Source organism: Halyomorpha halys, unplaced genomic scaffold (assembly GCF_000696795.3).
Source record: "Halyomorpha halys isolate HHAL.00 unplaced genomic scaffold, Hhal_1.1 Scaffold352.1, whole genome shotgun sequence".
Lineage (NCBI taxonomy): Eukaryota > Metazoa > Arthropoda > Insecta > Hemiptera > Pentatomidae > Halyomorpha > Halyomorpha halys.
The window spans coordinates 975,669-991,430 of NW_027111631.1; the positions used below are offsets into that span (position 1 = coordinate 975,669).

General features: G+C 30.8%; 1 protein-coding gene across 4 annotated transcripts in view; it reads right to left on the reverse strand.

Moving 5' to 3' along the window:
- The window catches only part of for (cGMP-dependent protein kinase for), a 601,089-nt gene that overhangs the window by 516,779 nt on the left and 68,548 nt on the right, over nucleotides 1-15,762 (reverse strand). For all 4 annotated transcript variants that reach the window (XM_014422034.2, XM_024358993.2, XM_024358990.2 and 1 more), the window contains exon 2: nucleotides 9,638-9,959. In XM_014422034.2, the coding sequence (XP_014277520.1) occupies nucleotides 9,638-9,959 (322 nt within the window). The remainder of the gene's footprint in view (nucleotides 1-9,637; nucleotides 9,960-15,762) is intronic.

Sequence of the window (15,762 nt, forward strand, 5' to 3'; positions counted from 1 at the left end):
TGCTACAAAACTATACATCAATAAATGATAATAATTAATAATATATATTTTTGAGGTTCTTTAAGATTAGTCAATAGTAAAACCACTATATAGGCAAAGTTTCGTGACTTTATTGTTCGAATAGTGGAAAAACGATACTCCAACCCTATAAACATATAAGACAATAAATAATTAAATTAAATATATAAATCCATACATATGCCTACATAATAAATTGAACGAATATGAAACTGTAGTTCATTATGGACACTCAAAATAGTTACATCATGAATGAAATAGAGTGCACTCAACTGCAAAAGCCATAAAGGTCTCATGGTAAATAAACTTGAAAAAGTGAATTACGGATACAAACAAAAAATGACATTTTTACATACTGTTCTATATGGAGGTTAAAACAAGGTGATTTGAATTTAATTTAATTTAGTTTAAGAAACAACTATTTCTTAATTTATATAATGTTTGACAGTAATATTAATTTATCAATTTATATTTCATAAATATTAATGTCCCAAGATAAACACATCCTCCATAAGTCCCCTTTTAAATTAAATACAGTGAAAAATTGGAGCGTTAATAATTATAATTTTAAATGTCTAAACAAAACAAAATAACTTAAAATAAATTAGTACCTGCATATTGTTTTCAAAGACACGAGATAAATTAAAGTTAATTTAATTAGAACTCGGACTATATTAAAAAAGGAATTGGAAGAAAACCAACAACGCCTATATTTGTACCCAGAAAGGAGAACGCGAATGATAGAGAAATATATGAAACAGACCAGGTGAATGTATTTATACAGAATACTATTATTAATAAATCTCTCAGTTTTAAGTAACAAAATGATTGCATTCTCTTAAAAATCTTAATATCTGTATTTGTTTATTTTATTATTTACTTAATTTAATTTTTTCTCAAATAATTAATTTATTTTACAAGTCAGTTATTTATTTCATTAATTCTAAATATATTAGTGGTTCATGTTAGTCTCTTTCATTTTTTAATTCCATAATTATTATTATTTCTTAATTTCATTATTTTTTTTGTTTTGTTTTACTAGTTTTTTTATTATTAAAAACTATTCACTAATCATAACATTGTAGATATTAAGGGGTGTCTTTTGCATGAAACTAAACTCCTACATTATCAAAAGAAATTGTTTTAATGATAGCAATGTTTAATCCTAACAGGCCGATTTGGAATATAAAAAATCCATAAACATGAAAAAATAGTAAAAGTTAAAAATTAAATAAAATAACATAAATAATAAATGAATATCCTCTAAATCAATCTATTTAGAGGTTGTTATCCTAGGAGTTAATTGTTTAGTTGTTTTTTTTTTGTTTGAATAGAACTTATATGCTAAAATACGATAGATGTGTATGTATATATATTGTTATTTTATTTAAAAATTTTATTATTAATATTTTATATTTTAATTTTATTCTATGCTTGTTAAATAGAATGCAAAAATAGATGTATTAGATCAAGGAAGAAAATATACCAAAATATAAAAATAAATAATGAGGAAAAATTATGAATAATAAGGAAATAAAAGAACAAAAATGAAATAAAAAAAAACAAAAATCGTGTATTGCTGTTATATTGGAAGAAGATAGTTGACCGTATGAAGTAGATTGGAGGAAGATACTTCGGGTGGCGGTCAATAAAGGTATCAAAATAGTAATAAAAAATACAAAATTTATTGTAATAAATACAATGTTTATTTATTGTAAATAAAAACAATGTTTATTTACTACCCAGACCAATATTACAGTTATATATTATAATTTTAATGTACTATGCCTACACATTATAAAAAGTTTTAAAAAAAATTGAATGACTGGGTATAAGTATGCCTTCCATAGATCTACACAATACAGAACTGTTTCTCTTATCATTTCACTATTATCTATTGTCTTTATTATTTGTATTTTTATTTTTATTTATCTTTATTTTTATTTGTATATTATATGCGATATAACACGAGGAGGCCCCTCACCTCCGGACTCAAATAGTTGCTGAACGGATAGCTCATATGTAAAATTAAATATAACAGGTAACCTTTAAATCCCAAAGGTAGTAAAAGGTAAGACACAACACGAATTACTTTTTCTTTCTACACATTAATGCACTACTAACTCACATTTTATTTCTGTTTTAGAGGATTCGGAAAAAAAAAAAAATAAAATAAAAAAAAAAAAAAATACACAATACAGATGGGTAACACAACTTTTTTTTCTCTCTGCAATGTACAGCGGAATACAATTTCCGTTTCCTCTCAATTCTTACCATGTTGAGATTTTTTTTTTTATTTTGATTTACGCACTATAGGGAAGAAATATTACCAAGTGATTTGGGTCTTGAGTAATTAAGATTAGTACATAACGGAAGAAAAGTGTTTATTTATGTATAAAAAAGAATATGATAACTGAATAAATAAAAGGAATTCACATATAAGCAATACATGTGTGTTTAACTTGATAAATGATCATCATAGTTAACAAAAACAATTAGAATTACACTATAGGAATTATAGTGTAAGTAACCAATAAACAAAATTTTAGTTCTGATTTGTCCTCAGTAATGATTTCATATCCAGTAAATCTATCCTTGTAAAACTGACCATGAAAAGTTCATCAATAGTAATAATGTTTTAATGAGTTATATTAGAGAGCAGAGTGCACGATTTATCAAGCGATAGTTATTTTAAGAATAACGGATAATTTCCTACTGAAAATTTAGGTTAAGGAAAACAAGAAAATAGTAGAATGTGCTTCAATACGAATAAGTACAGTTATATTTTGAAGAAATTAAAAACAAACTTCGAGCACTGAATATGCTAAATTGTTACACAATTAATTTTTCAATTTTTACTAACTATTTCTGAACAGAAAGTAAGGTTATTACTTTAATTTATACAACAATAATATTCACAATTTTAAAACAATAAATTTCACCGAATATCTGATTATTTTTAGTTGTAAAGCCTAAACTAAAAATATTTTTCACCCAATTTTTTATTAAAACAAATAAAACAGTAATTAAAATTACAAATAAATCTAAATATTAATACTCAAATAATAAACCTATTACGGATTGAAAACTAATCCTTTAAAGAAATTTATCTTTGTCCAAAAGTTTTGGAAGCAGATATTGGATACCTTCACACTTCTCATACCGTTTTCATTTTCACTTAAATGTTTCATTTTCACTTAAAAACTCTACACAACATGGGTATGTCAGTAACATTTCTATGGGTTCCAAGCCATGTAGGAATCGCAGGGAATGAACTGGCCGATCACGCTGCAAGAGAAGCACTCGCGCTTCCGGGACGGGGTAAAGCAATTTTAACTCCGTCAGAGATATGCAGGCCTCTTGTACAGGAAGTCAAAGATAAATGGCAATCTATGTTGTACGAAAGCCCAATGAGCAAATTAAAAACTATTAAAAAAGATGTCAAGCCCTGGGGTTCCTCCAGTTGCAAATGCTGTAGAGGAAGTTGTACTGACTAGGCTGAGAATAGGTCACACGAGGCTCACCCACTCCTATCTTATATCAAAAGAAACGCCTCCGAACTGCCAGTATTGCAATAACAATTTAACAATAAGCCATGTTTTCCAACGATGCCCATATTTTACACCACATCTCAGTAGCTTGGGACTAAGCCAAGATATCTCAAAAACCATTGGAGACGATGATACGGCAATAAATTGGTGTTTCGGTTTTTTGAAATCACAAAATTTACTGACAAAAATATAACTTGATCGGAAGAAAAAAAAAATAATAAAATAAATAAATAAAATAATCAAATCAAAAAATAAATGAAATTTAACGAATATTAGCAAAATTAATTAAAATATAAATGGCGTTGATGACCAATGTAGTTTCGCGCCACTAAACAACCAAACAAACAAACTTCTCATACCGTCTATTTCTCAATTCCGTGACGTTTCCTACTACATTGGACATCATGCAACTCACTAATGAATAATTTTGTATTCGATTCGGTAAAACTACTCTAGAGTATATGATGAATGAGGCCTATACAAAACTACTGCTTTATACAAAGCAGTAGTCATTGGTTCGAATCCGGCTGTAACAAATAGTTACATATTCTGTTATTGTAGCCGTGAGTCAACCCAATGGGTACGCCCTCATAAAATTAGCACTATTAATTCTGACCAAATCACCACCTTATACAACCGTAGGTCTAGTAACAGAAATTCTTTACAAAGTACAGCACCTATAACTCTTAATGGGTTGTAGCGGCATTTTTATTATTCATAAATCAATAATTAATAAAATAAAAAAGCAACAAAAACTATTTATTTGAAATCTAATTTTCGACCCACGTTGTAAGTCTTCATTAGGACTATTGTCTGGTCAGTCCAATTCACTTGGGTACTTACTTACTATACAAGGGTTTTGATTGTTCATATTCCGCCTGTATAAAGGAATAAGCAATCTTTAATTGTTTTATGATAAGGAAAAGATATATTATTTTTATAAATTTCAAGGTAATATTTTTTTTAAAACAGCTTTGCTGAAATTAGGCATCATTCAAATGTGTTTACTTTTTAATTAATTTTTTTTTTTTTTTACTTTATTAAGTTTATTCACAACTGTAAAAGTATTTTTACAACCAGCGAATGAGATGTAGAGAGAGAGAGAGAGAAAGAAAAAAAAAAGTCATGAAGGCATGAAGGTTAAGGTCATCCAATGATGCCTCTCCATTAAAATTGAAATTTAAAAATCAATTTAAGAGGTCCCTATTCCAGCTCCTTCGTAAACGTCGTCTCGTATCTGCTAAGTCTAGTGTTGATAGTCCTTGAATTAGAGGGTTAGTGTGTGTTGGAAGTGCGTCGTGAAACCGTTTATATAATGATTTAATGGTTGTTTGTACGTAGGCAGTTCGTAAGTCTTTGTGTAAGTTCTTGTTACTGATGTAGGGGGGAGCACTACTGATCAGTCTTAGTAATTTTGATTGAAACTGTTGCAGTTTCAGTAAGTTAGTTTTTTTGGCATATCCATAAATTTGTGCACCGTAAGTCCAAATTGGTCTGAGAAGGTAAGTATAAATCTTTAGTTTTTCTGAAAGTGGTAATTTTGATCGTTTATTTAAAAGATGAAATAATAATTTAAGTCGGAAATTTAGCTTTTGTTTTGTTATTTTTATGTGGGGAGTCCATGTAAGTCGTTTGTCTAATGTCAATCCAAGGTATTTTATTGTGTCTGTCCGGGTTAAACTTTGTTCATTTAGAAAAACAGGAGGACATATACCACGACGGAGCGTAAAAGTTATTTGAACTGATTTCTCAATGTTTATCCTTGATTTCCATTTGATACACCATTCATGGATGTGAGCTAGGTGTATTTGTAATCGTTCTGAGGCTTGTGCTGGGTCGCTATGCTTGGCTAAAATGGCTGTGTCGTCGGCATAAGTGGCCGTGAGAGTGTGTTCCATTGTGGGTAAATCGGAGGTATACAAAGTGTATAATAATGGCGCTAAAATAGATCCCTGCGGAACTCCAGCTTCTGCTGCGAAACATGAGGATAATGATGAGCCCTGTCGAATCCGGAAGTATCCCACTTCTAAATAAGACTTTAGGATTAGATAGTAGGTGCTGGGAAGAACTCTTTTCAGTTTATAAAGGAGTCCTGTATTTTTAATTAAATTAAAAAATATATTTTACCTAGTTAATAAAAAATTATATCCAAATTTACTGAAGTAGATTTTTATGTTTAAAATAACACTCCAGATGTTTTATCTAATTTATTTATTTTAAAGCTTTAATAAGAAATAACCGAGAATTAAATTGGCACTAATGAAGTGCATTGCAAATAATCGTGCTGGGGACAGTAAGTACACGGTTGCGCTATAAATAGAAGGAATGCGGTGATTTACTAAGTGTACTCTGTTCAATGTCACTTGGTTACCAAGGCCATGAAGAAGTATTTAGGGAAATCATATTTTTTTTATGGACTATTTTCTCTTCTAGTAATACAGTCTGAAATATGACGGGCGACCATTAGCGCGATATCTAACAATGACAGATGTTGAGTATCTAATAAAGTGGAGAATAAAACGACCTTGATGTATATGGAATCGAGCCAAACGTAAACAGATTCCAACACCAAGCGATTCTAAATTGATTCCAAAACCAGAAGGGACTTAGGGGGGTTTACAATGTTGTTCATAAATCGCAGGTCCTGAAGTTCTAAAAGAAAATAAATCTCCAATCGTTAATCTACGGCCAACTATCTACACCCCAAAATAAATTTTTACCTAGGTTGATGAAAAAATATAACCTATAAAGAAATACAGATAAATGATAAGATGGTTTTGACCAGGCAGGAGTCGGATCTAATGGCGCAAGATTAGTTCTGTTTTCCTAATAATTAAAAATCAATTTTTAATTACTTTATAAGCATGTGATTATGGTGCCAGTGTTGAAAGTCATTTAATATAATATATAAACTCCAACATTAAGAGCAATAACGAACCGCAATAATAAAACAGAAAATCTTAAAATTGTTGATACTTTACCACCTAAAGTATTTAATTTTTATAGAATTATCTTAAAATTTATTGAGTATAATTTATTTAGAAAAGAAATAATTTATCTAAAAAACATAGAAAAAAATTAAATTTTTTGAACCGCCCTATAACAATAAATTTGGTATACGTACTTTAAACTATATGGTACCACATCTGTTCAATCGCTTACCAGAGCTAATAAATAAATCAACTACAAATAAAAACTAAAAAAGAAATATTTAACTGGGAACTTTCTTACTTCTAGATTCCCAATCGAGGAATCGAACTTGCTACCTTTGAGTTGGCAGACAGCCGCGTTACCATGCTGCTACTGTCATCCCCGATTTAACATAATAGTGATTTTATATATTGAGTACTTTTTTAGTACCTTTTAGTTATTTATTCAGTCAATTTAGGAGGTAATTCATTAGCTATTCTCCTGGTTTTATGTATTATTTCATACCCAATACCTTTTTTTTTAAGCAATTTTGATGTACTTTATACAACGAAAATACTTTTTGGGGGCAATTTAGATGTACTTAATACACCCAAAATGCCAAAATTTGATTGTCAAGTTATTTTAATAAGGTAGGATATTTTACTATAAAATAAAAATTATCATGAATTTTATTTTGAAGGGGGGACATTACTACAACCTAGCCCCCCTCCCCTTCCGAAGGTATGAAGAGGAAGTGCCAAATTTTGTTTATAGAACAGAAATGTTCACTATTATGACATCAGTTGCAGATCGAGAGGTAAAAATTTCCCTTCTCAAAATAACCTCTAAGAATATATTTTATTAGAGCTTACAGTATATCTACTGGTATCTGGTATGAAACTGTGATCCAAAAATAATGTAATTCTACCCCCACGTGAAGAATATGAGAGCGAAAATGGCCTAAAATGTTGTCATTGCAATATTGATTTTTATTTATTCATACAAAGCACCATAATGATGTTTTGAAGTCTTTTTAAACCTAATTATATGTATGGTTACATTATTCCGGTAGATTGAAAAAGTTGGTTTATACTACACAGGAAATTGAAGTCTAAAATTATAGGTTAGCCCCATAAGTGCTAATATGAATAAGATAAATAATTAATAATAAACCAATGAATGTGTTTCATAGTAATGGTGGACGACAATTGTTATTTCACTCTTATAAAACAAATAGATAAAATAAATTATGATAAACTATTTAGGCGTGTTATGAAAGACTACAGAGGTCAGACGGTATAATACAAGGGCAGAAATAATTCTTGTCCGAGCTTGGATTAGTGGGAGTTGGCGTAGGTGTTTAGTAGAGCACCCGAATCCCACGCCAGCACAAAATTCCATTTCCTGGGTGGTATAGTTTATTCAAAGGAAGATCTGTCTTGGAATAATCACTGGCTAAAGAAAAACAAAAAACACAACTTTGGAATAAATTTCGTTAGCTACGGATTGACAAGCACTTAATCAACTAATAGTATAAATTATTTAACGGACAAATAACCCCTTATATACCTGTTCTTCGCATTTTATATGGTTTTATCTAATCCAAGTCAGACATAGATGTGTTCAAATTTAATAAAGCTTTCTACAGTTAATTTTAAAAGCGATTCTTAAAAATGAAGGTTGTTTAATTTTTAATAAACAGTAGTAATCTCTCAAATTATGGGTCTGATGTTAATAATAGCGAACTATAAATGGTAATTGATTGGTATTAAATGAGAAATATAAATTTTCTTAAAGACATAATTAGTTTATATAAAAAATTTAAAATTGGACGGAATTTCGAAAAATTAATGAATTTCATAAAATTGAGAAATAATTTAAAACTACTTTTGAGATGATTATTTCCTTTTTTTTATTCATAACACCTTCTAGAAAAAATGTTAGCATGTGCAAATATAAACATAAGAAGTAATTACAATTGCTTAATCCTTTTTTCACCCGGTGGTATTATAAGTTTTATTGATCTATTTCCATTGTGTACTGAGTTGTCGCATTTCCTTTATTCATTCATTCAGTCACAAACTTGTCAATATTACGAGGTTCGTGACAGGTTGGGATCTGTTTAGATATGACAGACATCTGGTTCCAACGGGACACCACCACCTGTCATATTGTCAGAGAAACATTTATTGAAAGAGGAATTCGATTCATGTCATTTGACGCCCCTTCATTATACTTTGTGGATTTTTTTTTCGTATCCCTCATAAAAAAAATAACATTAGTCCACACATGAAATGTATTATATATACTTTAGTGTATCTTCTCCCTTTAATTGTCTTGTGGCATTATAAGGTGTTGATATGAGTCCAGTTAAGATAGTATAGCCTAGCCTATGGTCTACGCCATGGAATTAATGGAACGAGAAAGGATTGTTCCACTGGTATCCTTCCTAGCCGACCCGCCCCACTAAGACCCCTTGGGAGCGACGGTCCTGTATCACTTACGAAATATTTGTTTAAAACGGGAAGAGAGGAATTGAGATAGTCTAATTGTGCATTATTTAAAAGGCACCTGAAATTGGAAAATAACGTGATTATTCCCAAAAAATCAGTTCGAATTATATATTTCACAGCTATTTTTGAATTTATCAGAATGCCAGCTAAATAAATAGCACTACAATAAAACGACAACAACGAAAAGGGCAATACTGCAATAAAAGCAGCAAAACAAGCGAGCAATTTCAAGAACTTTTAGTAAAATAATGTATTACTTAAAATTCCTCTATTAAACATTTTCATTTAAATACTTGTATAACTTTTTATTCTGGTTCAAAAGACTATATCCATGTAAATAATATCTATTTATAGTAACAATAAATATTTATAAGATTTTACATCTAAATTTGTTGTGATAAATTTTATTTTATGTTTCGTCTAAAATAGGCGAAGATCTTTAAAAGTGAACACATTATTTTCTAATAACCGAAATATCCTAACTAAATATTCTATGTATTGTGGGTAGAATACACAGATTTCAAAGAGAACATGACTTCAGATCTCACATTTATCAAGAGAGATTTTATTATTGTTCAAGGCAGCCAAACAAGATTACAATGTCAAGATACATCTATGATAATATATATAAATTAGTTAACATACCTTTCACTTTTGTCGACAGCTTTGAGCCCCTCGTCCGAATCCCTGACTCCTTCTTCCGAAAGCGGCTCTGCCGAAATTCCCTGAGCCCTTCGGCGCCTTGTCTCTCCCTTCCTATAGACGGTATTGTTATTCTGATTGATGTGGTAGGGTATGACCGACTGGAATTTATCTAGGAGAGATTTGAGTTCCAGTATTTCAAGATCCTTTTGTCGCTCCAAAGCTTCAAGTTCCAGTTGCTTGGCTTTGAGCGCTGCCTCCAGGAAAGTCACCCTCGCCTCTAAGGCTTCCAGGGGCGCACTCCGAATCCCTGGGCTCGTCATATCTGAAAACAAAAGTTTCGTTAGGATAACTTCAAAAAAATCTTAATACAACAAGAATTAAATTTAAAGCAAATAATTAGGTTAAATATATGATTATATTTTAAATAATTAGAGGAGAAATTATTAGCAGAAATTTATCGGAAGAACCCAAAATACACCCTCGTTCCCCCCAAATACAGTAAATAATCACTCAAAGCATTGTCGATTCAGGGATCATCAGAACTGAAAACTACAAAATCACATACAAAACATGGATTAGGCATAGCACATCTCACTTTGACAGCCTTTGAATATACATACGATACACCGTTAAACTGTATTTGCTGAACTGATTATAAGTAATTAATTATCTCCATTTGGTATAGGATATTGGCAATAAAGGACTGTAAGAGTGGAGATGATGTGCCGATGCCACCTGAGTGGTACGCGTAGAAATTCTGGTTTCGGAACAGATATTTCAAACTTTCCCGCACTAATTTTCCAAACGAGCCCTTTAGTTGGAAGCTTGACTTGATCTAATTTCAACAGAATATTTTTCTTTTATGAATGTATGACAGAAATGTAAAATATACAACAGTAGACTAAAATTTACATTATTCTCTTTATCAGTCATTTGAATCTACATTGTCATAGAATCGATATTAAAAATATTAAGAATAATTTTATGGATTTAGCCATCGTGGTAAAGGATTAGAGTCATCCAGAAAGGCTCATACATAGTCAAATAAAACATCTTTTAAAGCATGTTTAGGAGTGGCGAAACGGAAAAATGCACTGCGCATGTGCGCTTCAATTTATTACTCAAAATGTTTATCAACGTGTGTTATACGTTTTTTATCATTCTCCATTACCTTCTTTGGCTTTATATGTTAAATTTTCTTTTTTCTAAAATCGTTGGTGTTCCTTTAACAGTATATAATAATATTACTGTTCTTATTTCTGTAACTGTTTCAACGAGGAAAAAATATTTTGTCCCTTATCTTAAGTTTAAGTTAATTATCAAATACTTTAGAGGATGAGTTTATGAAAAATCTGTATTTAAATCCTGCTAAATTATTCCAATGAGGATAATCCCTATCAAGAACAAAATACAACTTAATCTTACATTTATAAATCGAGTTTAATCAAAACCGTTTTCGAGAAAATCGAAAAAGTGGGCACTTCCAGTTAGTCGATTTTATCGAGAGAAAAAAATTGCTTTACCGGCTTTAAATATGTAATTTAATTTTCGACTGACTCTTCGATTTTGAGCTAGACTGCTCATATACCCTCAACACAAACACAAACAAACCATTTTGCAGGACTAGGTTAGACTCAGGGAACCTCAAAAGGCCTAAACTTGAATTAAAAATTTTAATCTCAATCTCGATATTTCTCCTCTCTATATATTCTTCCATATGGGTAAGTAAAAGAAAAAATGATTAATTAACGTATATCAAAATTAAAAAATTTTAACTTTCACTGCTACGTTAAATCTGCTCTTAGAAATGTCAGGAAACAACACTTCGGTACTGTACTAGTAAAATTATTACTGATTATGCAAAAACGATCATAGTTTCAAGGCCCACTTATGGAGTTTTTTTAAAGAATTATGTCTATACTCATATAGGAGTAAAGGAGCGTAGGAGGTAAAAAAAACAGGCGATTTTGGTTGCGCACAACTAGCAATGTATACATGTTCTCCATAAACTTTAAATAACTGTTTCCTATTGAAACGAAAGCACAGAAAATAACATAAAACAATAAATGCGTGCCTTGAATGAAAGTAAAAACAATAAATTGACCGAGTTCAGCAAATTTGTACAGTCATTCCTGTCCTAACAAAAGAAATAAACATTAACACTATCAGGACAAACGACAAGGGTTACAATACCCGACCTCCAAGAAGATAGGCGCGCCCTGGAGTTATTGAATTGCGTCTTTAAAAATATTTATTAGCAGTGCCATTGTTACGAGGCTCTGAAATACTGTCTGCGCGTACACTCCCGGGTGCGCACAAACCCACGCGTGTCATTTGTTTATATGTCCGTATGTTCTTATCGAAGGGCCGTTTCTCTTTATTCCAAACGGACTAATATATTATTCCTGAATACCTAATAGGGCATAAAATTATTTCAAACACATTCTTATAAGATAACGATAACTTTTACTACGCCGAATTCATAAGCCTGTTTTGGTATGCAATTGTAATCAACAAGGTCTATAAAAATTTATATTTCGAGTTAAAACAAATTATAACTATTGTTGTATTAAGAGATGGAAAACTCTTTCTCACGACGACCTATAAGAATATTTTGTGAAATCTTATAATATCAATGAGTTAAATAATGCAATCTGTGGAAGGCAAAGGGTACAACATCCTGCAGGATATTTTCAGCCTTTTCTTCATCCTCCAGGCCTAAACAGCCAGTGGAAGTTCCTCGTGATGATATTTTAGCAGGCAGTAGCCCGTTATTGTTTTCAATTCCTTCTCTGCCAGCTTTAAGTACAATTAACACTTGGCTAATTGAAAAAGAGATTGAATGGCTTCAAACCGTACTTAGAGGCCCAGAATATTTCCTTCTTTTTTTCTTCCTGGTTTAATTTTTTTATCTGGATATAGCTAACGTATTATTTAGGGCACCTCCACTCCCGACTTGGAGTAAAAGAGGGTAATTATAGGGATAAATAGTTCAAAATTACTTTGCTTAAAAAAGTCACTTTTATTATCTATTAGCTGACATAAAAACATCAACAAAAATAATTAATAAAATATTAGTAACATTTTTTTTTATTTTTATTATTTTAGTTCAAGTCCTACTCAAGGACCTATGTATATGGACCTATGTAATCCGGGAGTGGGAATGTCAAGATTCATTTCTTATGACCACTCATAAAATACATAGACTAACCTTGGTGAGAATTGAACCCACAATCTTCTCTTCAAATCCCAACATGATCAGCTGTCTAGTCCTCTAACAATAAATCTGCACAAAAATATTAGTTGCCGTACCTTCCAGTGGGACAAGTATGGTTCGCGGTGACTGGCCGACCAGTGATTGTATCTTCTCTGAGATTGTATTACTCACTTGTTTCAGTTCCTTCGTGTCCCGGAGTCCAAATCAGGCTTGGTCTATTGTTACCAGCTAATTATTTTAGGATAATTAATGTATAAAGAAGCTCCCCGGTCAATCGCAATTGAAGATAAAATAATACATAAATAATATAAAAAAATAATTGGACATAGTACAAAAATTAAATTCAAATAAATAATTCGAGAAAATTGATTTTTTTAATTGATTCTCGATGTTAATCTAATATTTGTTTTTATAAATTAAAAAGGAATCGTTGTTTTCGGAACAGTAGGGACGTCGACAGATAGATTATCAATCAATTTTTAATTAAAATTTAAAAATAGCTCATTAGATTGACTATTAAGTAATTCAGACTGGACTAGACTAAACTTTTATAATCGGACGCCATAAATCTAGGATTATCTGTTTAACAAGGTTCAAAAAATCTTGATCTCTATCACTTAAATCTGTTTTGACTAATAAATGATACTCCCTTTAATCTCCTATCAATCGCAATCCTAATTCGAAAGGAATAAGACTTATCAATAGCGTTCTTCAATTTCTAAATATAACAGGGCTTAAATTATAATTTAATATTTCCCATAGACAAATGAATAACTTGGACTCCTTACAAAATATGGGAAAGATAGGAAACTGCACTCCGATTCCGACTATTACAGCACTTACTGGACATACGGAGTTGAGTTTTAGGAATCCACAAAACCTTTGAATTCTTCTCGTAGCCAATCCTTACAATCCAAAGTCCTCAATGCTCCTTACTTTGTCATAAATAAAATCATCTATAAAGACCTCAATGTCCCATATATAACCGATCTAGCTCGAACCATTCTTTTCATAATAAACTCCCTAGCCACCCAAACTTTCCAAACCTTGCAGAAAAAATTGGAATACAATGGGTTAGTTTATCAGCTTTATATAGATTTCCAAAAGGCTTACGATTCTATTGACCGCCAGAAGCTGTATAATATTCTGATTGAACATGGAATACCAAAGAAGTTAGTAAATCTCGTTTGTCCCTCTTCCATTCCTGACAATCCTCCGATGCGTCTAAAAAAAAAGATGGCCAGGAGACCTGCTAATGTAAAAACGTCTACCAATGGGTAGTTTCTCTACATGCCTGTATCATGCTATTATGATCTTACATCAAATATACATGTATTATTATGTTCTTAATGCCTTTAATTAATAATATTAATCAAATAAAGATATAATAAAAACATTTTTTTCAATGTGCAATGGCTCTATTGATTATACCATAAAATGATGAACTTAATGTAATTTAGGACATCTGCCAAATAATTCGCACTACAATCATAAGAAAACATCAAAATCATGCACATCCTTCACAGGTATTACATCACCTAATAAAACTACACGGCAGGCGCAAACAATATAAATTCCAACTGTACTTCCACAAACATTACTTACACAGTTTGACTAGTAACTTATTCTCCGATTTCTCTCGACGTTTAGATCATGTACATGGATGATTGTGAAGCAACGTTTTCCTACAGGTGGCAAAACGTGGACGGTGGTTAAGAGGAATGTCATTGAGGACCATCTTTATAACTTTATAATGAGCTAAATAAAAAATGCTTTTCAAACAGCAGCTTGTAAGAAACACTGATTTTTTATTGAACCGTTTAAAACTATTAAGTCATCTTTTTAAAACTGCAACGTCTCAAATATCATAGTTATAGGTTTTACAACTGTCTTTTTAAGGAAAACTGTTGAACGAGGGATAATTGAATTTAAAAGCTTTTATTTTTGTTAATTCATACGTTTTTCATATAAATGAGAAAATTAAAAATTAAACCAAATCCTAGATTTCCCAGTCCCCAACATATGAAACAACTGTCAAATTTGCAGTTACTACATTATGTGTCTAATGCGGGTCCATTTTTACATGCAAATTGTTCAACGAGAAAGTTATAGTAATTTATATAACCTCACCATAATTTCAATCAATCAGGTTTGTTAAAGATTTTATTAAATTACATTTTTTGCAATAAAAATTTTAATTTTTTCACATCTACTCGAACCTATGATTTGAATTTCTATAAGATATTTCTTTTTTTTCTTCATAATATTACGTTCCTTGTACTTCATTTAGGATAACAATCTATTTGCAAGAAAATATCACTTCGTTTGTCGATTATAGTAACCAAAGTAAAGTAAATAAACAAAACAGAATAATTTTCAGTAATACTCAAATCAGTAAAATCACACTCTATGAATTTTTAAGGTATAATTTTATGAATTTCATTAAAGTTGCTTCATTTTAGCAGCGTTCCAACAATACACTCAGCTTTGTACGGATTTTTATAAATAAAAAGTTCAAAAGTTGGGAATTCTTTAAAAGATTAGACGATCCTCAACGACGAGATAAAGTGAGATGTCACTGAACTATATTTTTACTTCCTCAATTACAATAATTTCCAGCTGAAACACCATGTATAGTGAAATGCGATTGTTTTTATTTATAGAATAACTGTTAATAAATTAACCTAAACAGCTTAGGTACTTATACGAATTGATGTGTCTATATATAATAATGTGTTTATATATAATAATGTTTATATAACACATGTCTAATGTGTCTATATTGCCGTGTACGGGGCTCGGGGTTTCTAAGGCCGATTAGGGGTTCCCCGTACAGGTATTATATTGAAATGTATTCATATATTAATGTAATATATGTATCTGTATTTATATATTTATATCATGTATT